Source organism: Perognathus longimembris, chromosome 15 (genome assembly GCF_023159225.1).
Source record: "Perognathus longimembris pacificus isolate PPM17 chromosome 15, ASM2315922v1, whole genome shotgun sequence".
NCBI classification, from domain to species: Eukaryota; Metazoa; Chordata; class Mammalia; order Rodentia; family Heteromyidae; genus Perognathus; species Perognathus longimembris.
In genome coordinates this window covers 765,878-790,818 of record NC_063175.1, presented here as the reverse complement: position 1 = coordinate 790,818, position 24,941 = coordinate 765,878, and the positions used below count along the sequence as shown (strand labels likewise).

Sequence of the window (24,941 nt, the reverse complement as noted above, 5' to 3'; positions counted from 1 at the left end):
ATATAAACCTTTTGTAAGTACCTACAAAGAAATTTCTCATCCCCAGATTATTTCTTTCTTTTGTATGTGTGAGTACTAGACACAGAGCCTGGTGCTATCCTTTAGCTTTTTTGCTTAAGGTCAGCACTCCATCATTTGAACGAAAGCTCCACTTCTCAGTTTTTGCTGGGTAATTGGACTTTCCTGCCTGGGATGACTCTAAATTGCAATTCTCAGATCTCAGCCTTTTGAGTAGCTAAGATTATAGGCATAAAACACTGGTACCTAGCTCCAAATAATTTTTCTGAGTTTCAAAGAGTTCTAGCTCATAGCCAGATGCCAGTGGCTCAGGTCCATAAGCCTAACTATCTAACATGCTGAGCTCTTAAGATCACAATTTGAAGCCAGCTTGGGCAAAAAATTCAGGGACTATATCTCTAATAGCCAGCAAAAAAGTTGGACTGAAAAGGGAAAGGGGGAGGAGGAAGGGGGGAATGAGGGAGGAGGTTACAAACAGTACAAGAAATGTATCCAATGCCTAACGTATGAAACTGTAACCTCTCTGTACATCAGTTTGACAATAAAAACTAAAAAAAATAAAAAAAAAAAAGAAATCAAAACAAAGCCCAGGAATGGAGATATGGGAGGATTCCTGTACTATAAATACAGCCTCTGAGAAAACTCCATTGAGATCCCTTTGGGGCCAAATAGAGAGTTTCTCTACTTTTGCTGCTTTCCTTTCATTTTTCAAATAAACATGTTCTGTCTTATTTAAAAAAAAAAAAGTTGGACTGAAGTTGTGGCTCAAGTACTAGACTACCATCTGTGAGAAAAAAAAAAAAAGAAAGAAAAAACTGAGAGTGAAAGGTCCTGAGTTCAAACCCTAATACCAGTACACATGCATGCACATGAATGTATACACAGAATGCTGGCTTATAAGATCAGTTTCAATGCAATTACAAAGTCAACGTAACACATTTCTTCACAAAAAACGGAATAAAATGTTCAAGTAAAAAAAAACCCCTCAGAATGTCAAGATTTTAATAATTAACTATTTAAAACACAAGTATAGAATGATCATTATATATAAAGAGTAAGTAAATAAATATGCATAGTCATGCTTAAACTTAAAAAAATTTGACCTTTGTGGGTGGGTTTTGAATTCACCAGGTTGTAAATTCAGGGCGTTGAATTCACTCAGTATATTTCATCAGCTGGTACTCTGCTACCTGAGCCATGCCTTCAGCCTGGCTTTCTGCTGGTTATTTTGGAGAGGAAACACTTGGACTTTTCTGTCTAAGCTGGCATAAGTTTCACTTCCCTGAGTAGTTAGGCTCTTGAGTCAGGCACTTGCTCTTGGCTCATAATGTGACCCATTTTGGTTTAAACAAGTTTTTACTCATATAACCTATCATACTTACCCGACTAACCGTATGATCTTTATCTGTAATCTCTTGTCTGTTTCTTGAAGCAGCTTTCTTGCTTTCTTGAGTCAGTTCAAAATACTGTTCTTCCAAAAGTCCTCGAGCCAATTGCTCAGACTCAGCTTTTGTTTCTGCTAGATCCAACTGAGTAGAAAGAGTTTCTCTGCAACAGAATTTTGAAAGAAATGGATATAAACAAATTCAGTGCAGTTTTCCAACTTAATCACATGGTTTAAAACAACTATCTTTAAGTAGTAAAAAGGATTAAGTATTTTATCATTTAAAATAAACTTTAAATATACTTTCCATAAAAGCAGTGATTGACCTCTTACACCTACTTTTTCAAAATTTGTTGCAGATTTGGAATGCAAATAAAAGGCACAATGGAAAAGCCACTGACTGGCAAACCAGGAGAGCAGACCCAGATCCTTATCTATACCACCAATTAGGTAGGAACAGGCAAGATTCTTATATTTCCTGGAGCTCAATTTAGTTAAGTCAAACAAACATGTGAGGTGCCTTCTAGATTTAAAATTCAATGACATTATGAAGATATATATCTTTACAAACCACTACAAAATATGTAGGAATAGTCCCCGAAAATTATACTTTAGCAAGGTACTGGTAGCTCATGATTATAATCCTAGCTATTCAGGAATCTGAGATCTGAGAATCAGAGCTAGCCTGGGGAGGCAAATCCTAGATATTCTTTTTTTTTTTTTTTTTTTCCCTTGGACTCAGGGCCTGAGCACTGTCCCTGGCTTCTTTTTGCTCAAGGCTAGCACTCTGCCACTTGAGTCACAGTGCCACTTCTGGCCATTTTCTGTATATGTGGTGCTGGGGAATCGAACCCAGGTCTTCATGTATATGAGGCAAACGCTCTTGCCACTAGGCTATATCCCCAGTCTCAATCCTAGGTATTCTTAACTCCAAATAACTACCAAAAAACTGGAAGAGGGCTGGGAATGTGTCTTGGTGATAGAGTGCTCTCCTAGCCAGCATGCATGAAGCCCTGGGTTCAATTCCCTAGTACCATATAAACAGAAAAAGCTGCAAGTGGTGCCTGGCTCAAGTGGTAGAGTGCAATCTTTGAACAAAAGAAGCTAGGGACAGTGCCCAGGCCCTGAGTTCAAGTCCCAGGACTGGCAAAAAAAAAAAACAAAAACCACCAAAAAACAACAAAGAATAAAAACCCTGCTCAGCAAGGAGGCAGGGCTCAGGACCACATGGCCACTGCCATGGACGGTTGTGGGACCGGCTGGAGCTGAATTAAATGACTCTCTTGTCCTTGCATCAGATTGGCTCCTTGCCGGTTTCTGGGGGGGGCGGGGGAGGGAGCAGTCCTTGGTCTGGCACATCAGATGGGGGCTCGTCCAGGACACCCACAAACCCCAGGACCCCGAATTAGAGAGTTGAAAACCGATAGGTGAGTTGTGTCCATGTTGTCTGCATGTGGTCGTGTTCTGTATCTGGGGCCTGAAACATCCTTGGGCAGATGGCTTGACCAGGGGGGGTCAGCAGAGGGATTGGGAGATGTTCCAATCCCTGACTGGAGGAGCCTGTGAGCTCATCAACCTGGAGAGGCATGTGCCTCTCATTCCTGTATTCTGATAGGACGAGGCGAGTTGCTCCCGCTAACCTGGCTTTGTGGCAGGCGTCCTGGTTTAAGTAAGTTCTGCCTCCGGTTGACAGGAGGGATTTTCTGTCTTTGTGTGTGTGTGTCTGTGTTATTGTCGTGTCTGATTTCTGTTTGACTGACAAAATGGGACAGACTGACAGTACCCCCACACCCTTTTCAGTTGGGAGCTCCAAAGAGGTGAAAGAAAGAGCTCAAAATTTAGGTTGGTAGGCTAAGAGATCAGCTTCTTCCCCCAAGTACTGAGTGGGCTGAGTCTTGCCCCAGGGACCCCCCCTTCTAGCTATCTCCAGTAAGAAAAGTATCTGGTGTCCTAAAATACCTTGTTAAAACTAGCAAGCCCTGGTAAATGAGACTAAAAAAATGCTAAAATCATTTATTAAAGGTTTTATCTTAAATTCTGGTCTTTGCAAGAGTAAGATTGGCAAAAAATACCTCTTGCCCCTGAAAAAAATGTATGGCTGGTATTCATTTTGCGCGCACTTTTAAGTTTTTAAACAAATATTTGTGTATAAGCATGTATGTATGTGTGTGTGCACACGTGTATGTATGTGTATGAATATGTTTAAGATTGAGACTGGGTGATGCAAAAATGGGTGAGTTTAAATTTAACCTTCAGGAAGCCATCAAGTTTGGGCATTACCAAATGTTTTAAAAGATTAGTGCATTGTTAAAAAACAGGAGCCAGAGTTAAAAAAGGATTTCTAAAGGTTCTTTAATTTGCAGTAAAAAAAAAAAAAAGTGGGTATCTTAATGAATTAAGATGTTTGCACTGTCATCAAGTTACCCCATTTAGCAAAGGGCATTGGGAACTTGAAATTTATTTTCCTTCACTGATAAATATCAGAAATTTGGATATAAAGCTTTGTCACTGTTAAAAAAGAAAAAAACTGGGCTGGGGATATGGCCTAGTGGCAAGAGTGCTTGCCTCATAAACATGAGGCCATGGGTTCAATTCCCCAGCACCACATATACAGAAAATGGCCAGAAGGGGCGCTGTGGCTCAAGTGGCAGAGTGTTAGCCTTGAGTAAAAAGAAGCCAGGGACAATGCTCAGACCCTGAGCCCAGGTCCCAGGACTGGCCAAAAAAAGCCAAAACAAAACAAAAAAAAAAAAGAAAAAAACTGCTTGTGTATCCACTCCTCGTGGTGGGACAGCCATGGGGGCGGCCATTCATGGTGGAAAAGGGCAAGCTGGCGTGAATTCATCAAGCCCTATGGAGTCAGGATGGAGCCAATAGAGGGCTTTCTTTTGTCTCTTTGTTTTCAGGTGAACATTGGAAATCTTGTGGTAAAGATAAATGATTTGGTTGGTATTTCTAAAATTGCCACTTAGGATAAATTATTAATATCGGAAAACCTTAAAGGAGGACTAAAAGGTTTATTTGTATTTGGCAATTTAGATGTATTGGAGAAGCAAATATGCTAAGTCTGGATTCTCCTATTGGTAATTCTGGTGCACACGGATAAATATACTTTTGTTACAACTGTTTTGGGGTATCAGTTTAATAATTTAAGTACTGAATTTTTTTTTTTTTTTTTTTGGGCCAGTCCTGGGCCTTGGACTCAGGGCCTGAGCACTGTCCCTGGCTTCTTCCCGCTCAAGGCTAGCACTCTGCCACTTGAGCCACAGCGCCGCTTCTGGCCGTTTTCTGTATATGTGGTGCTGGGGAATCGAACCTAGGGCCTCATGTATCCGAGGCAGGCACTCTTGCCACTAGGCTATATCCTCAGCCCATTAAGTACTGAATTTTATGTGTATACTGTGATGTAACAGTGAGACTATCTTAAGTTACATATAATCAGGCAAATATTTTAAAGAATATATTAAACTAATGGGGAATTCTAATTTCGTAGTTCTTGCATTAAGAAAAATTGCCTTTTGAGTTCAAAGGTCTTCATGCAGTAGCTGGGACTGAAGAAAAAAAAATGGCTCTTTTAAAACAGGCAGCCAGCCAGGAGGCTAGATGCTGCCTGGGTTTCAGAGTTTTTCAGATGCAAATAAGGCTGAGGCAAAGGTGTAAAAGCCTCTACTTTTAAAGGCTTTAAAATGCATTTCTAGATGAAAAATTTGGAAGTAAAAAGGAGCAGCCAGAATGCTAAAGAGTGTTAAAGACTTTAAATTAAAAAAGGGATTTCTAGATATGAGATTGTTTACGTTGCAGGTTTTCTGTAAAAACTGCAGACAGGTTCACAGAGAAGGACAGATGACAAGTTTGTCAGATGTAACTTTGGTCCTTAATAAGTTCCAGGTAAGATCATGCTTAAAAACTATTTCCGTGGCTGGGGATATGGCCTAGTAGCAAGAGAGCCTGCCTCGTATACATGAAGCCCTGGGTTCAATTCCCCAGTACCACATATATGGAAAACGGCCAGAAGTGGCGCTGTGGCTCAAGTGGCAGAGTGCTAGCCTTGAGCAAAAGGAAGCCAGGGACAGTGCTCAGGCCCTGAGTCCAAGCCCCAGGAATGGCCAAAAAAAACCCCCCAAAAAACCTACTTCCGTGTCGAGCACCTTTTTGGTTTAATTGGAGTAAAGTGGCCTTACAGACCCATGATCTGTGGTTTGAAGCCAGCCCGGGCAGAGAAAGGTCCCTGTGAGAGTCTCATCTCTAATCAGCCAGCAGAGTGCTGGGAACAGAGTTGTGAGTTATGTCTGAGCTCAAAGTGGCAGAGTGTTAGCCTTGAGCTGGAGAGCTGAGGGACAGCACTCAGGCCCCAAGCCCAAGTCCAGCGATGGACCAAGCAAAATGCCAAAGGTGCATTTACCTCAGAATGGAAAGGTTACTCCTGGGACAAAAAGGGATGGAGCATCTGGATGCAGTAAGCCACTGCTTGAAAGGCAGAGAGGGTGTCAGATCCTAGAGTCATGTGTGCTTGGCCCTTCAAAAGTCAATCAGAGCCCGGAGGTCCTAGAAGAATAGTTTGTAAGCATGCCTTTCTAATGCCCATGTCTGTCTACTGGCAGTAACTTGCCAGCCATCTGTAATAGTGAGTAGTAATGATAAGATTTGGGATTTTAAACTATCCCCCCATGTGACAATCTTATCATTACTACTCACTATTACAGGCTGGCCAGTCAAGTGTAAACCTGGGAGCCCCACCCAATCACAAAGCCATTGTCATGGTTATCCCTCCCCCTACCCTATTGTCAATAAAAACTCTGCTCAGCAAGGAGGTGGAGCTCATGACCACATAGGTTGTGGGATGGGCTGGAGCTGAATTAATCAACTCTTTTGTCCTTACAAAAAACAACCAAACAAACAAAAAACAACCAAACAACAACAACAAAAAAACTGGAAGAGAAAGTGTGGCACAAGTGGCTGAGCACCAGACACGAGTGAAAAAGCCAAACGAGAGCACAAGCCCCATTACCAGCAAAAACAGTAAAAAAGAAAAGACAGAAACCATTCGTTCTAAAAACAATTATGCAGCACCTGGAGTATTCAAAGAGGATGAAATGGTGACCAAAGATAAATTGGTCTTCTTTAGGAAGAACAAGCATGTTAGAGTAATAATGTCCTGATTTCTAGGTTTTTTGTTTTGTTGTTTTTAAGAAGACAGGGCTACTAAACAGGGTCCTGTGATGGAGGAAGGGATTAGAGAAATATAGCTACTGACACAGACCAAGGAAGCTGAAACAAGGCAAAGATTCTTCCTTAGGGTCTTTGGTGAGAACATTGTTGGTCCTGGCAGTACCTATATCGGAACTTCTAGTATCCAGAATTGGGAAAGAGTAAAGTTCTATTGTTTAAGCCATCTAAAATGTTGTGGTACTTCATCATGCAACCCTAGGAAAACAATAGGGAAATAGCATAATTGGCAGGAAACTCTGCCAATGTTATGTCTATGAACAACATTATAAAAAGGATTTTAAGTCATAACATGTCTCATCTGGAGTTACTGCTTTGCATTAAACTTGGAAAGTATGTAGTGTACTTATACCATCAGCACTCAGGTGGCTGAGACAGCAGGATTTTGATTCCCCCCCCCCATTTTTTAGTTGCTATTTTAAGTGATATCCAGTGGGGTTAGTTACGTTACCCTTCCCTTACTCTCTCCCAGTTCCCCCAGTTCTTCCCTTCCACACCCACCAACAAGGTGTGTAGTTTATTTTCAACATAGGATTTCAAACTTAAGGACAATCTGGGAAATACAGCCAGACTGTAACTCAAAAATGAAAACAGATAAAAATTATCTAAGTTATAATTTTAAATTCCAGAAACTTTTTATCCCAGAATGCTCTATTGTTGGTTATGTAATTATGAAAAAAATGCAAGAAAGAATGACATGATTCAGGAAAATAATCTGTATCTATGGTCAACAGACTTCCTCTATAACTTACGAAGTAGAAAACCTGTCTTATTAATATTTAAGATTACTTTTTCCTTTTTTTCTCTTATCTCCTCAAAGAATGCCAAGTACCAATAGACCAGGTTCTTGTGGACTTAGAAGATCAGAAATACCTAGACTGTCACTGCTACATTCTAAATACCTAGAATTTTCTTGGCCCAAAGAAAGTGTTCAGAGATGGGCTTCTTTATATTTAACAACTGCTGAATCTTTATCTTAACAGCTAAATCTCTTGATTTTTATGTTATTTTTGGTATCAGTAGTGAGGCTTGAACTCAGCACCTTGGTGCTGTCCTTTAGCTTTTTTTGCTCAAGGAGAGCACTGTGTCGCAGCTACACTTCTGGCTTTTTGGTGGTGAATTGGAAATAATAATGACTTTCATGCTGCAACTGGCTTTGAACTGCAATGCTCAGATTTTAGTCTTCTGAGTAGATAGGATTATAGATAAATTACTTTTAGGAATAATATATCAGGAAAGTCCATAGGATTCAAGGGATACAGCTTAAATTCTAGTAGAAGGAAAAACAATGAATGAGGAACACATGAATTAAGCAGCAAGGAAATGGGCTCTGATAATAAGGCTAGCACCTATGAGAGAATGTTTAGACTTAGACTGAAGAGGGTTAAGAGGCAAGCCATGTCGCTATCTGGAGGAAAATGTCCCAGGTACAAGATAAAGTCCAATGCTCTGAGGTAGCAGAATGACTGTTGAATTTTCACTTGGCCTTTCTGAATATTTAGAACATTTAATCCTTTTATGTGTTCCAGTACTCAGAACCTGTGCTCTTGCTTAGCTCTTGGCTTGCTTGCTCATGGCTAACACTGTGCTACTTGAGCCATGCCTCCAGTGCAAAATTTTGTGGTTTGAGATGGGACTTTTCTGCTCAAGCTATAATTGAACCTCAATCCTCCAGATCTTAGCCTCCTGAGTATCTAGAATTATAGGTGTCAGCCAACTGACAGTGCCTGGCTGAAATATTGGAAACTGACATATTTTTCTTTTCTTTTTTTTTTTTTTTTGACTGGGCCTAGGGCATGAACTTTGGCCTGGCTACTATCCCAGAGCTGTTTTTCTCAAGGCTAACTAACACTACCACTCTTGCCACAGCTCTGCTTCCAGCTTTGTAGTAGTTAATTGGTCATATTTCTTTCTTTCTTTCTTTCTTTTTTTTTTTTTTGCCAGTTCTGAGGCTTGAACTCAGCACCTGAACACTGTCCCTGGCTTCTGTTTGCTCAAGGCTAGCACTCTACCACTTGAGCCACTTCTGGCCTTTCTATATATGTGGTGCTGAGGAATCGAACTCAGGGCTTCATGTATACGAGGCAAGTACTCTTGCCACTAGGCCATATTCCTAGCCCTCTTTCTTTTAAATACTAACACTGGGGCCTAGCACTCTCACTCAGTGTACTTATGCATTTGTCCTTATTGGGGCTTGAAATCAACAACTGAGTGCTGTCCCTGAGCCTTTTTTGCTCAAGGGTAGCACTCTACCACTTGAACTACAGCTCCAAGAAAGGCTTTTTAGTGGTTATTGAAGATAAAAGTCTCAGAGAATTTCAAGCGTGGGCTGTGTTTGAACTATGATCCTCAGATCTCAGCCTCCTAAGTAGCTAGGATTACAAACATGGGCTGAAGCTGCTTCTTCAGCTGAAATTCATGCTCACATCTGATGCTCTACTACTTGAGTCATGTTTCCAGTTAATCATCTTTTTGCTCTTTTTCTTTTCCCCTCCCTTCTTCCTTCCTTTGTGGTGACTAAAATCTACATAAACTGTACCTCCATCCCCTTTTTCATTGGTTATTTTCAAGGAGGCAGGGTCTTTCTTTATGCCTGGACTGGCCTAGGCTGATTTTCCTACTTGTGCGTCTTTGTGCTAGAGATGACAAGAGTGTACCACTGCATGTAGCTGGGGTTTTTTTTGGTCTGGGTTGGTCTTGAACTGCGATTCCCCAACTCTCTACCTCTTAAGTCACTGAGAATTACATGTTTGTGACACTGCACCCAACTACTTTCTTTAAGTATTCAAATATTGAAATATTCCACTAAGACACTGGATATTTGAAATATCAATTCTCTTAGGTTTTGAGATGCCTTACTCTGATTTTCTTGTATGTTATTGGTGACTTACTTTCTCTACTTCCTTGTAACTATTATAGTATTCCTTTGTTACACTGTTTCTTGCTCTGAAAGAAAATTTCAGCCTAGTCTAACTGTTCACAAGAATCTAAATAAAATATATATTATTCTCATCAATATTATGACGAACCTCTTTAAACACAACTTTAAGCTAAGAATGCCAAGCAGGAATATGAAATCTTGTTCTGAAATGAAACAAACATACTTTTCATTTTGTAGTTCTTGAATCTTCTTTAAATTTTCTCTGTTTTTTTCTTCAATTTCTTCCTTAAGTTCCTTTACCTGGGTTTTATAAAGTGTCTGCAAAACAAGAAATAAGAAATGACTATTTATAATGAGTTAGAAACAATTCAGCAGTTTCTTAAAAGACAAACAAGTAAGCTGGGTGCTGGTGGCGCATGCCTGTAATCCTAGCTACTCAGGAGGCTAAGATATGAGGATAGTGGTTCAGAACCAGCCTGGGCAGAAATGTCTTGAGAATCTTATTTCCAACTAACTACCAAAAGGCTGGAAGTGGAGCTGTGGCTCAAGTGACAGAGCACTAACCTTGGGCACAAAGGCATAGAAACAGTGCCAAGGCCTTGAGTTCAATCCCCGGGACCAATCCCCCCCCCCCCAAAAAAAGCAGCTAAGCAAATAACAATTCCCCTCTTAAAGTATTTTTCCACAACAAATGCAAATACATGTCTACACAATATACACATAAATTTTTACAGCATTATTCATAGCAGCTCCAAACTGGAAGCAATTTAGATATTCTATGAACATATTGTTTTAAAAAATGTAGTACAATCATACTACTCAGTAATAAAAAAGAATACATTGTTGGTACACACAAAGTAACAAATCTTAGAAACTACAGTGCTGAATGAAAGATACCTGGTGTTGAAGTACATACTCCAACATTTCTAATAAATAAAATTCTAGAGTAAGTAAAAACAAACAGTAGTGACAGAAAGCTGCTGTGGCAGATAGAAGTGGGTAGAGAAAACTGACTTCAGAGTGGACACAAAGATATTTCTATGGTGAAGAAAATGTTCTAAATGTTGATTGTGGTGGCAGTCAGGAGTGTACAGTCAAGAATCATTGATCTGGGGGCTGGGGATATGGCCTAGTGGCAAGAGCATTTGCCTCGTATGCATGAAGCCCTGGGTTCAATTCCTCAGCACCACATATATAGAAATCGGCCACAAGTGGCGCTGTGGCTCAAGTGGCAGAGTGCTAGCCTTGAGCAAAAAGAAGCCAGGGACAGTGCTCAGGCCCTGAGTCCAAGGCCCAGGACTGGCAAAAAAAAAAAGAATCATTGATCTATACACTTAAAATAGGCATATTGCCCAAATTGTTATACAAATTCAATGCAATCCCCATCAAAATCCCAGTTACATTCTTCACTGAAATAGAGAAAGCAACCCATAAATTCATATGGAACAGCAAAAGACCTAGACTAGCCAAAGCAATTCTAGGCAAAAAGAGCAGTGCAGGAGGTATCACAATATCAGACTTGATTCAAGCTCTACTATAGAGCCATCATAACAAAAACAGCCTGGTATTGGTATAAAAACAGACCGGAAGACCAATGGATTAGACTTGAAGATCCAGAAATAAAACCGCACTCTTACAGTCAGCTGATATTCGACAAAGGAGCTAAAGACATACAGTGGAATAAACACAGCCTCTTCAACTACTAGTGCTGGGAGAACTGGGCAGCCATATGCAGAAAACTCAAAGTAGACCCAAGCCTATCACCATGCACCAAGATCAACTCAAAATGGATCAAGGATCTCAGTATCAGACCTGAATCCTTGAAACTACTGAAGGACAGAGTAGGAAAGACACTAGAACTTATAGACACAGGAAGGAACTTCCTGAATATAGTCCCAGGGGCACAATAAATAGGGGAGACTCGACAAATGGGACTACTACAAATTAAAAAGTTTCTGCACAGCTAAGGACATAGCCACCAAAACAGAAAGACAGCCAACCATATGGGAAAGGATCTTTACCAGTACAGCAACAGCTGTAAATATGAAAATAACTTGGCCTATTAGTAAATTAGAATAACATGTATGGAGAAAAAGCCAAACAAAAAAGCTAAAATAGGATAAAGTTCTTAAACAGTTATATTTATTACTCAAGGCCATTTTAAGCTGGATTCATGAGCTATATCATGGAAAGCAGACCATTAACAAAATCTTTCAAGAGGGTGAATAATCTTTTGAAAGTACAATGCAACTATGTATGTATGAAGACAGTATATAAGAAACCACAATGGAAGCTGGGGAATGTGGATGAAGAGGAAGCAATAGAGAAGGGTATTAGAAGTAAAATAACATACAGACATCATCATTATATATCATAGTGAAACTCCTTGGAACAAGTAATATACACACATTAAAAAAAAGAATGGGAAGAAGGTAAAGGAGGCTCATATTTGAGAGTGGACACCAGCAGGAAGGCTCATAAAATGGGTGAATGAAGATGAATATACTTGACACAGTTCATTTCTGTGTAGGTAACTAGAAAAATGAAAACAGTTAAAATTGTCTTAAGAATGAGGAGTGGAATGGGTTAGACTGGTAGAAAGGGTTGAGTTGACAAGAATACACTGTAAATGTCACAATGGAACTCCCTTGTAAAACTAACATATTCTAGTAAAAAAATATTTTAAGAAAGTCTCTTGTGGACACAAGGTGACTTTACGTAGCCTAGGCTGGTCTTGAACTCATCTTCCTTCTGCTCAACCTGAATGATGAGATTACAGGAATGTACTTACAGGAAAGTACTTTGTGCTTGGCCACAAAGTCTTATTTATAGCTCTAATTTGGTGGAATCTGGGAAGCTTTGCACATTTATGGTTATTTCTTCACAACTTAAAATAGCCCCTGACTTAGATATGGAATATAGTCAGGAGATGATAAAAAGGGTAAAACCTCTTCACTGTCATTTAAGAACCATCAGTTTGCAAAAAAGATATAAATATCTTGTTTTAAGGTAGGTTTTAAAACACTTTATAGGGCTGGGGGTATGGGCTAGTGGCAAGAGTGCTTGTATCGTATACATGAGGCCCTGGATTCAATTCCCCAGCACCACATATACAGAAAACGGCCAGAAATGGCACTGTGGCTCAAGTGGCAGAGTGCTAGCCTTGAGCAAAAAGAAGCCAGGGACAGTGCTCAGGCCCTGAGTCCAAGCCCCAGGATTGGCCAAAAAATAAAAATAAATAAAAATAAAACACTTTATAAATACTTTATAAATTATTTTCACTTACGGAGAAATACTGTTCAGCTTCAAGTTGATCTTGTAGTTCCCGCATTTGTCCTTCATTTCCTCTGTACTGTCTTTAGATAAAAGAAAAACAGTAAACAAATGTTCCAATTTATGTTAGACTTTATATTATTCTTAATTTATATAATTCTTTTTTTTTTTTTTGCTTTTCCTGGGGCTTGGACTCAGCACCTGAGCACTGGCTTCTTTTTGCTCAAGGTTAACACTCTACCACTTGAGCCACAGTGCCACTTCTGGATTTTTCTATATATGTGGTGCTAAGGAATCAAACCCAGTGCATGCAAGGCAAGCACTCTACTGCTAAGCCATATTCCCAGCTCCAATTTATATAATTCTTAGTTGCTGGAATTAAAAAAAATTCACTGAAATAGCCTTTAAAAAGCCCTCGTCATTATATAGTGTTACTTTAATTTGTCCAGGCCATACTGTCTTCCATTTACTTTATATGAAAGATATCAGACAGGGGCTGGGAATATGGCCTAGTAGTAAGAATGCTTGTCTCCTATACATGAAGCCCTGGGTTCAGTTCTTTGGCACCACATATATAGAAAAACCCAGAAGTGGTGCTGTGGCTCAAGTGGCAGACTGCTAGCCTTGAGCAAAAAGAAACCAGGGACAGTGCTCAGGCCGAGTCCAAGCCCCAGGACTGGGGGTGGGGGTGGTGGTGGTGGTGGTGGTTGTGGTGGAGAATGTCAGACAAAGCAGAGGGCACTTTTTTCTCTTTCTTTGTTGTGCAAATGCTGGGGCATAAACTCAGGGCCATGCACTCTTGCTCAGCATTTTTCACTCAGTGCTGGCATTCTACCACCTGAGTCACATTGCCACTTTCAGCTTTTTCCTGCTTAAGTGGAGATAAAATCCATGCATTTGTCTGCCCAGGCAGGCTTCAAACTGGAATCCTCAGATCTTAGCCTCCTGAGTAGCTAGGATTATAAACATTCGCCACCAGTACCCAGCTAAGGGAAGCCTTTTCAAATAAAGGTCATTTTCAAGAGAACATTAATTGTAGTCCTATCCAAAATATAAAAATTAAATCATATTTTGGTTACATTTTTGTAAAAAAAAAGCATTTATTGAGATACATTTAAAATGTCTGTGTAGGAAGTAAAAAATTAAGTCATGAAAATATTTAAGTAATTTGGTTTTTTTTTTTTTTTGAGGCAGTGTTTCACTACGTAACCCAAATTGGCCTGGAATTTGCAATCCTACGTCTCTGATGGAACTGTTGCAATGACATGTGTGCACCAAATTGCCAAGCCTAATAATTCAAAATTACATATTAATGTCCAATAGCACAAGTGGACATGAACATTAATGATTAGATAAGGAATTGAAAAGAGCAATAAACTAACAATAAGGAACACACAAAAATATGCATACAGTATACACATAAATACATCCTGTATTGAAAATAACAGAAACACAATGCAACTGATTTTTAATAATTAAAGTTCATCTGCAGTTGCCAGGCTTTACTATTAGATACTAGCTATGTACTAGTTGTGTATTTTTCCCCCCATCGCGTTCCATAGTTATGTATTTAAAAAACAACAACAACACATAACGAACACAAACTCTCCATCTTCCTACTTCTACCTCCCAAGTGCTGGGGTTAAAGGTATGTGCAGCTATGATCAACTAGGGAGGAGAGGAAGTGATACTAGGGTTTGAATTTAGAGCTTGGGTGCTGTGTCTTAGCTTTTCAACTCAAGGCTGGCACTCCCACTTGAGCCACACTTTTACTTCTGACTTTTTTGCTGGTTAAATGGAAATAAGAATCTCATGGGAGATGTCTGAAAAGTCTGGCTTTGTGCCATTTATTCTCAAATTTCAGCCTCCTATGTAGCTAGGATTATAGACATGAGTGACACTTAGCTTCATATTTTATTTCTGAAGTATATCCTTATAAATTGTAAAAGCAGTATGGATACTTTGCTTTGGTCTTCAGTTTATGCAAGCAGTCATATCATAATTCAAGAGTGACAGAAAAAGAACAAGGATACTGCATTCTAGGATGAATCAAAGAAAACACAAAAAATTCCTTCTGAAAGTTCAACATGTGTAATACTAGTCACCAAAATAAAGAAGACTTGGGACTCTTTCTATGAAGGCAGGACAGTCTTATAAAAAAAAATGTATCCTTGACTTTTGTAACCGCAATCTGAACAAATGTGATGGTTTTATGGATATGAAAATCTTACATGAAACTTGTTTTTCCATATAAAGACTTATTGTAAAGTCAGCAGCCTATGACAATCTATACTCTTCTCACTTTAAATACCTGTATTTTAAATTTAATCTGCCTATCCTTTCAAAACATGAAACCTGTTGCAAACTTTCTTTGAAGGAAACTCCTTTACCTTTAAATGCTTTTTTTCTGCTTCCTTTCCACAAACTCTTAGTACATAATCTGAATGCACAAAATAGCAAGAACGTAAGAGCTAATATTGAACACAAACATAAAAATCACAGTGGTATTCTCAGGACTTACTTTGTAAGCTGAGCTAACTCAAATTCTAATAATCTCTTTGCTTCCAATAAAGTATTTATTTCCTGTTTCATCTGTTTTTCTAAACCTTTTAAATTGTCTGCTTCAAATGCTTGAGTCTTCAATTCATTTTGTAACAATAGTCGCTTATTTGACTCCTGCTCCAGTTGCAAGGTTAGATTCTTTACCTATGAATGAGAAAAATAATTGGCATCTTAAACCTCTTGAATAGTTTATTAGAAATTTGTGTTTTTTTGTTTTTGTTTATTTATTTATTTATTTTGCCAGTCTTGGGGACTGAACTCCAGGCCTGAGCACTCTACCACTTGAGCCACAGTGCCACTTCCTGCTTTTTTTATATATGTGGTGCTAAGGAATCGAACCCAGGGCTTCATGTATAATGAGGCAAGCACTCTACCACTAGGCCATATTCCCATCCCAGTTTATTAGATATTCAGAAGAATACTAATTAAATCTCAAGCCTATTATATTATAATTCCTTACACTAAGAAAGAACCCTAATGTTGTGATGTCTCTCCATTGTAACATTCACTATTAAGTCAAACTAATACCAAATTGCAGATATCAGATCTTTTTTTTTCTTTTTGCCAGTCCTGGGACTTGAATTCAGGGCCTGAGCACTGTCCCTGAGTGCTTTTAATACATAATGCATAACAATACATAATGTTTTGTGTATTTTATCTGTATTTTACCTGTTTCCTGTACCAAGTCAGGTCTTGGGAAGATTTTCTTACTTGCAAATAATTTCTAAAATGAATATAATAACCACCAAGATATAATGTATTTTTAGCTCTTTATCAACAAATACTTTTATCAATCTAATCAGTTAAGAATATAGTTTAAAATTTAAAAAGTATGTGGCCAATCTCTTTGGTGTTATAGGATAGTTGAGAAAAATTTGCTTTTCAGTAAATGGTCATGGAGGATACTTTGACATTTCAATAAAGTTACATCTATGGCCATCATACAAAATGAAACAGATCCTATGAAATGAATGTGAATTAATTATTTAAAAGGAAAATTCTAAGTGCTGGGATGACCACATAGGAGTAAATGCAGATCCAGTTGGTATTTCACTCAAATCATTTCTATGGTTTTAAATTATACATAATGACTCTTCATAGTTTATGACTTTTTCTTTTAATGAATTAAAAAAAAACCCACAGTACTGTATTTCTTACTTCATCCTCCATCCTTTCCTTATTTTCAGCCAAATGCTCCAGTTTCTGTTGAGATTGTTTCAGATCAACATCTAGCATGGAACACTGTTTCTCAGTCTGAACAACTCTATTTTCGGCCTTTTCTCGAGCTTCCCTTTCTTCCTTTAGCTTTTTTTCCATTTCTGTAACAGAAAAAATATATTTAAATAGCTTTCACTTTACATAGTCTAAATTATGTTTAAATGTCTCTATTATTTTATACTGGTATTCTAATAGAGCTATTAATTATAAGTTCTAGTATTATGTAAATATTTGTATGTTTATAATCTCTAAAAGTTACAAAATGTAGCAGAGAAATAATGCCTCATATATCTAAACCAGCTGATGCTATAAGAAATTATTCAGTAACATTTTCAGCCCAGAAAACGAAGGGTGTATCAGGAAAAAGAGTAACAAGAATAAAATTGGAGGTGTATCAGGTTAAGTAGAGAAGGATACATGTACTTATAAATTTACACCTTAATACAATTATGAAAGAAACGAACTTAAGATTCCACAGTACTGTAGCACCTGTTTTAATTACTAACAGAAGATAGTTTATACTGAAGTGCCTAATGTGGTTTTGTGTGTGTGTGTGTGTGTGTGTGTGTGTGTGTGGCAGTCCTGGGATTTGAACTCAGGGCCTAGGTGCTGTCCCTGAACTTTTCCACTCAAGACTAGTGCTCTACCATGTGAGCCACTGCTGGACTTGTATTGTAGCTCCCCCACCTCCTGGGGCTTGGTTCTGTCCCTGCGCCTCTCTGGGCTTCACTTGAGCCACAGTGCCACTTCCGGCCCTTCCTGTTTATGTGGTATGGAGGAACCGAACCCAGGGCTTCATGCATGCTAGGCAAGCACTCTACCACTAAGCAACATTCCCAGGCCGCACTTAGGGCTTTTTGGTGCATAATTGAAGATGAGAGTCTCTTGGACTGTCCTACCTGGACTGCTTCAAACCATGATCTTAAGATTGCAGCATTCAGAGTAGCTAGGATTAGAGGCACAAGCCACCAATGTCGAGATGTTATCACAACTTTCGTTCTCAGTATCTCCACTTATTTATAATGTGACTACAAACAGTATGTACAGTCTATAGTCCTCTAGTCTCTTTTATCACTATTAACACTTTTCAAAAGATTCTCAAGATGCTGCAAGAGTAATTTTTTTTTTTTTGAGGGAGAGGGTGGTTCTCGGGCTTGAATTCAGGACCTGGGTGTTGTCCCTTAGCCTCTTTGTACTCAACACTAGTAGTCTACCACTTCAGCCACAGCACCACTTCCAGCTTTTTTGAGTACTTCATTGGAGACAAGAGTCTCACAGGGACTTTTCTGGCCAGGCTGGCTTCCAACCACAATCCTCAGATCTCAGCCTCCTGAGTAGCTAGTATGACAAGCTTGAGCCACTGGCACCTGGCCAAGAGTAATCTTTTTTTTTTGGACCAGTCCTGGGGCTTGGCTTAGGGCCTGAGCACTGTCCCTAGATTCTTTTTGCTTAAGGCTAGTAGCACTCTACCTCTTGAGCCACAGCGTCACTTCTGGGTTTTCTGTTTCTGTGGGCTGAGGAATCGAACCCAGGGCTTCATGCATGCTAGGCAAGCATTCTACCATTAAGCCACATTCCCAGCCCAAGATTAATCTTTTAAAAACATATATTGGAATTGTATTTGGAGACAAACTACTGGACTAATACCCACCTAAAGTAGTATTTGGGGGAAAAAAAAGGCTAAGTTGGGGGCCTACCACTGTGTTTAAAGCATAATGCAATGAATACAGGAGAATAGAAAAACTGCAACTTCAAAGAAAGCAAGCAAATAAATTAGTAATAAGGCTGAGATTGTATCAAGAAGAAAATCAAAAAAAGGACTGAACCTGGGAGAAAAGAGGAATTCCACTATCTTTTATAGAGATAGGGTCTCCTTATATAGACCAAGATGGCCTTCAATTCCTGATCTTCCTACCACTCCAAACAAGATTCAACTTTTGTAGGAGAGGTTAGTGGAATAAGAGAATTAGAAGGAAAATCTGATTTAGAGAATAGCAGTAAACATATCCCCTAAAAAAAGGCATATTTTCTTATCTTATAATTTATAACTATATTTTCTATTATAAAATTAAGTTCAGATCATAACCAAATGTAACCAACATTTAAAATTGATCTTGTAGAAAGTGACACTTACCACACATGGCAACAGATTTTGCTTCTTCAATAGACTGATGTTTGTCAGTCAGGCGAGCTTTGGTAACTTTGTGTTCATTTACTTCTTGTTCTAACCGTTGTTGTAACAATTTAAGCTTGTAATTTAAATCTATCTCTAAATTATTCTTTTCCTATAAAATTGGAATGACAGTCATGTAGTAAACTTTAATAGGCACATGATTAAACCTCACACTTTTAATATCTCACAAGATATAGTTATTTTTATAATGATAAACACATATATCTAAAAGCAAAATATACCTTTTCTTTTTCTTCCCCCGCCACCAACTATGACAGAGTACATTACACTGGTTGGTGATATTCAGGACTATTACAGTTTACCTTTTAACTTTTGCTACTATCTTTAAGAAAAATATTAAACTTTTCATATTCATATCACATTTAATTTTTTTCCCCACATTCACTTTTATGTGAGGAAAAAGGAATACTTATACACTACTAATGGAAATGCTAATTAGTGTAGTCCACTATGCAAAGTAATTTGGAGGTTCCATAAAAAACTAAAAATAGAGTTAGGCATACTTGTAGAGTTGCTCACACTTGCAAGTCTAGCTACTCAGAGGATCCAGAGTATCTTAATTAGAGGCCAGCCCAAGCTGAAAAGTCTGTGAGACTTGTCTCCAAAAATAATCAGCAGCAAAAAGCAGGGCATATTAGAAGTAATACAATAGTATAATGGACACTTGCACATTCATGTTTACTATAGCACTATTAATAACAGCCAAGCTATAGAAGCAGACTAGATTCTATAGGAATCTATGCATAGATTCTAGATTTCTTTAAGCATTCTAAAAAACGCTGAAAGAAAATGTGGTATATATATAAACAATGCAGTATTGTGTAACCACAAAGAATGAGACTATGACATTTGAAGGTAAATGGATGGAACTGGAGATTATCATGTTAAGCACAGTAAGAGAGGTTCAGAAAGGCAAGGATGATGTGGTTCTTTTCCATATGTGGGATCTAAATCTAAAATATATAGATACATATATCATAGATATATAGTGAGATCTAGATTTGTAAAGTATGTACTAAATCCTTTCCTTAACAAAGTATATAATAAAGGATTCTCAATGGAATTTTGATTAAGAAAATTACAAAGACCAATCACTTGTCCCTTCTATTTTGCTAACTAATCTTATCCATGTACAAAGGAAGTAGAAAAAAACTATGAAAATTTCTTTCTAACCAAAGTAATTTATGATGACCTGTAAACACTACATGTCCACTGCTTGAGTACCAAAAAAAATACACAAAGGTTTTTAAATAAGACATCCTCACATATAAATGCATCAACCAAATATAAGACTATAACTATATAAGCATAAGAAATGTCACTGTACAAAACCACCTTACAATCTTTTTTTTTTTTTTTTTTGCCAGTCCTGGGGCTTGAACTCAGGGCCTGAGCACTGTTCCTGGCTTCCTTTTGCTCACTCTAGTACTTGAGCCACAGTACCATTTAGGACCTTTTTGGTATATTTGGCGCTGAGGAATCAAACCCAGGACTTCATGCATGCTAGGCAAGCACTCTACCACTAGGCCACATTTCTAGCCTGTCTTATAGTCTTTGATAACCACTAAATATCATCCCAAATGACATATGTGAAGTCACGTACCTTTTCTGAATAATTAAGCATGTCTTGAGCTTCTTTTCTTTCTTCTTCTACTCTTTCAAGATTGTGTTTGAGATGCTTCACCTCCTCTTGTAAAGACGTAATTCGGGCTATAATGAAAATGTAAACCAATTACCACTAAAAGAGAAGTCTTTCTGTTCAGACTTATTAAGATTAAAAACATTTTAATTTTCTTGATGAAATAGTTTCTGAAGAGTTTTCGTAGTCATACATACATACAGTAAAAATAATACTAAATGATAAAATTATCAGTAGTAGTTGGGCACACTTGTAGCTCATTCCTATAATTCTAGATACTAAGGAGGCTAAGATCTGAGGACTGCTGTTTGAAGCTAGTCTTGGCAGGAAAGTCTGAGACTCTTCTCTCCAATTAACCACCAAAGAGCTGGAGGGGAAGCTGTAGGTCAAGTGGTAGAGCACTAGCCTTGAGAAAATAAAAATCTCTGAGATGGTGTCGAGGCCCCAAGTTCAAGCCCCGGCCTCAGCACAAAAATAAAATAATAAAAGTCAATACTAACTAAATATCATCTAATACAGAGTATTTCATAATAGTTGTGGCTCTAGCTCAGACTTGGCAAAATTGTGATACCCCCCCATATCAAAAGCAAGACATGCATGAAGGCTCACACCTAAAATACTAGCTATGTGGGAGGAATAGATATGAAGATTATGGCCTAAGGTTGTCCCTGAAAAGAAAAAGACACTATATGAAAAATAACCTAATGTAAAAATGGTTGGAGGACACATGGCTCAAGTGCAGAGGATTTACTTAGCATAAAGGCCTAGTTCAAATCTCAGTACTGCCAAAATAGCTAAACAAAAGCGTGGGTTTAATTTATCTGAGGCTCATACCTTGAAACAGTAGCACCTTATATACTTAGTAGCTGTCTCCTTATTAAATAAAATATACTTTAGTGTATAGGATTTTTATTGTTTGTTTTTTGCCAGTCCTGGTTCTTGAACTCAGGGCCTGAGCACGGTCCCTGGCTTCTTTTGCTCACGGTTAGCACTCTACCACTTGAGCCACAGCGCCACTTCCAGCTTTTTCTATATATGTGGTGCTGAGGAATCAAACTAAGGGCTTCATGTATATGAGGCAAGCACTCTACCACTAGGCCATATTCCCAGCCCTCTAGAGGCTTTTTAATGTACATGTAACAAACACAAATTTAATGTATGTACAATCTAACTTAAATGAATTTTTTTTTTTGCCAGTCCTGGGCTTGAACTCAGGGCCATATTCGCAGCCCTAAATGAATATTTTCTAATGTGAAATAATATATTGTCTGATTTGTAATTCACATGGAAATGGCTGAAGCATTTTAAAGGACCAGGAAAAATTCTACACTAGTCACAATTTAGTTGCATACTTCTTCATTCTCAAGTGTCAGATATACTTTATATACTCTAATATTTCTAAACATTAAATAGTAGTTTCTAAACACTAAAGTAGTTCTATAATAAACAAAGGAATATTAAGTTTTTTCATAATGCTTCTCTGTTACACAAGTTTCAGAATCTAAAGAACAATGAAGTAATCTAATTTATACACACAAAATAATACTGTGTTGTGAGTGTGTGTTCATATGAAAGAAACATCACTACTTAAAAAAATACAGAGTGAGTGTGTGTATACAAAGCAAACATGACAAGATATGTATATAATGCTGAAGTGATATTCAAAAAATAAAGTTTCCATTTGTATTTATATTAAATTACAAACTTCAGAAACTTATACACAGTCAATTCAGATTAAGCCTGTGAATTTTTCATAAGCTTATTATAAACCAACTGCTAAGAAGGTAAGGTATTGAAAAAAAAATATATATGAGTCAATTTTCCCCCCTTGGGCCAGTCCTGGGACTTAGATTCAGGGCCTGAACATTGTCCCTGGCCCTTTTGCTTAAGGCTAGCACTCTACCTCTTGAGCCACAGTACCACTTCCAGCTTTTTCTGTCTATGTGGTGCTGAGGAATTGAACCCGGAGCTTCATGCATGGTAGGCAAGCACTCTACCACTAAGCCACATTCCCAGCCCCTATATGAGCCAATTTTTATGGATCCCTTCAATCACACGAAAGACACATTAAGTAAAATAGTCTGTTTTGTCATTTATCCCATCGAAAAAGACAGGAATAATCAATCTGTGCAACACATGACCAAAACAAACGTTATACACACACAAAAATTAAAGCACTGCAAAGTCTGAGTACTGAATACCATGTATCATAATGTGAATGGATTAAAACAATAAAAACCTCCCACATTTTTGAAGAGACCACTGAAAAGCAAAAAAGTAAACCACAGAGTCAGAAGACAATCGTGATCCCTATATATGAGAAGAGGACTAATACTTAGGATTACTATAAAAAACAAAACAAAACAAAAAAACCCCTCATACTAAACAGTAAGAAAAAGTCAATAAGCCAGGTATGATGGTACATACCTGTAATACCAGTTATATACAATGCATAGAGGAGGATTGTGATCTGAGTCTAGTCCTGGGTAAAGACCTGAGACCCTACCTGAAAAAAAAAAAATCACTAAAGCAAAAACAGTCTGGTGGTGTATCTCAAGTGGCAAAGTGCATGCCTAGCAAGCATGAGGCTTTAAGTTCAAGTGTCTTTACTGCAAAAAATGAAGAAAAAAGAAGAAAAATGGGTGGGGGGACACGCTGGGATGTGGCTAATAGCAAAATGTTTGCCTAGCAAGTCCAACATCCTACATTCAATTCCCAGTACCAAAAAAGAAAAAAAACAAACAAACAAACCCAAAAGCAACAACAAAACTGAGAACAGGTACTTATACATTACTATTTACAATAGCATAAAAGATAAAAACTTCCCAGTCAGGGAACCAAAAACAAAACAAACAAAAAAGATAAAAACAGTTCAAGTCTCCACTAATAGAGAAATAGCTATTTAAAATATGATAAACACACACGAGAATATAACTCAGTCATCAATTAAAGAAGAACCACTTAATATATGATAAAAACACTACACTAGGTAAAAGAAGATTGACACACAAGGTCACATATTGTATGATACCATTTATAAGACAGCCAGAATACATGACAGAATATTGGTGACAGCCAGGAGGCTACTGGAAGGAATAGCTTACAGAATTGTCTTTGGAGGTAATGAAAATATTTTAGAATTAGGTAGAGAAGACACTTGTATACAATTATGAGCATACTAAATACTACCAAACTGAAGCATTTGTTACATGAATTTCATTTAAAAATTGCCAAGTGAAGAGGAAACAAAAATCACAGTCACAGTGGACACTTCAAAAATACCGTCTCAACCCAGGCACTGGGTTGGATCTTGAATCCAAGCCAGTCCAGGAAGGAAAGTTTGTGCAATAGTTATATCCAATTAGACACCAAAATGCCAGAAGGGGAAAAGTAGCTCAAGTAGTAGAGTACTAGCCTTGAGCAAAAGAGTTCAGGGAGGGGCTGGGAATATGGCCTAGTGGCAAGAGAGCCTGCCTTGTATACATGAAGCCCTGGGTTCAATTCCCCAGTACCACATATATGGAAAACGGCCAGAAGTGGCGCTGTGGCTCAAGTGGCAGAGTGCTAGCCTTGAGCAAAAAGGAAGCCAGGGACAGTGCTCAGGCCCTGAGTCCAAGGCCCAGGACTGGCCAAAAAAAAAAAAAAAAGAGTTCAGGGAAAGCACCCAAGACTTGAGGTTCAAGCCCCATGACTAGGGAAAAAAAATTCAAAATTTAAGAGACAATGAATGAATAGTAATTTAGAAAAGTGATGGGAGACTCTAGGTGCTGGTGGGTCAGGCTTGTAATCCTAGCTACTCAGGAGGCTGAGATCTGAGGATTATGATTCAAAGCCAGACCCAGGAGGAAAACCCTTGAGACTCTTATCTCCAATTAACCACCAGAGAACCAGAATTGGTGCTGTGACTCAAAGTGGTAGAACACTTAACTAGCTTTGAGTAGAAAAGCTCAGGGACAGCACGTAGGTCCCCCGAGTTCAAGTCCCATGATGGAAAGAAAGAAAGAGGGAGGGAGGAAGGAAGGCAAGGCAGGCTGATGGAGATTATAAAACTAGAAGAAATTAGGTGAAAAGCCTAAAATATTTTGAAATTCCCATAAAACACTCAAAACAAAAATGCATTATAAACTAAGCCTCAAAAAAACAGAATGGGGCTAGTAATGTGGCTTAGTGGTAGAGTGCTTGCCTAGCATGCACAAAGCCCTGGGACAGTGCTCAGGCCCTGAGTCTAAGCCCCAGGACTGACTGACAAATAAATAAATAAATAAAATAAAAAGCGAAACTCCTTTTTTTAATGGCCAGTCTTGTGTCTTGGACTCAGGGCTTGAGGACTGTCCTTATCACTGTCTTTTTGTTCAAGGCTAGCACTCTGCGACTTGAGCCACAGCACCACTTCCGGCTTTTTCTGTATATGCAGTGCTGAGGAATCCAACCCAGGGCTTTGAGCGTGCTATGGCTAAGCCACATTCCCAGCCCCAGGAGTGAAATTCTCACACAACAGTTTCTGATTGTAGGACAATAAATTAGAAATTTGTAATTACAAGAAAAT

General features: G+C 38.4%; 1 protein-coding gene across 2 annotated transcripts in view; it reads right to left on the bottom strand.

Annotated features, from left to right (window-relative positions):
• The window catches only part of Rock1 (Rho associated coiled-coil containing protein kinase 1), a 123,817-nt gene that overhangs the window by 22,040 nt on the left and 76,836 nt on the right, over window positions 1–24,941 (bottom strand). For both annotated transcript variants that reach the window (XM_048363694.1, XM_048363696.1), the window contains 7 exons: window positions 20,360–20,466; window positions 18,697–18,847; window positions 16,503–16,663; window positions 15,304–15,488; window positions 12,796–12,865; window positions 9,733–9,827; window positions 1,401–1,566 (listed from right to left, as the gene is read on the bottom strand). In XM_048363694.1, coding sequence (XP_048219651.1) covers window positions 1,401–1,566; window positions 9,733–9,827; window positions 12,796–12,865; window positions 15,304–15,488; window positions 16,503–16,663; window positions 18,697–18,847; window positions 20,360–20,466 — 935 coding nt within the window. The remainder of the gene's footprint in view (window positions 1–1,400; window positions 1,567–9,732; window positions 9,828–12,795; window positions 12,866–15,303; window positions 15,489–16,502; window positions 16,664–18,696; window positions 18,848–20,359; window positions 20,467–24,941) is intronic.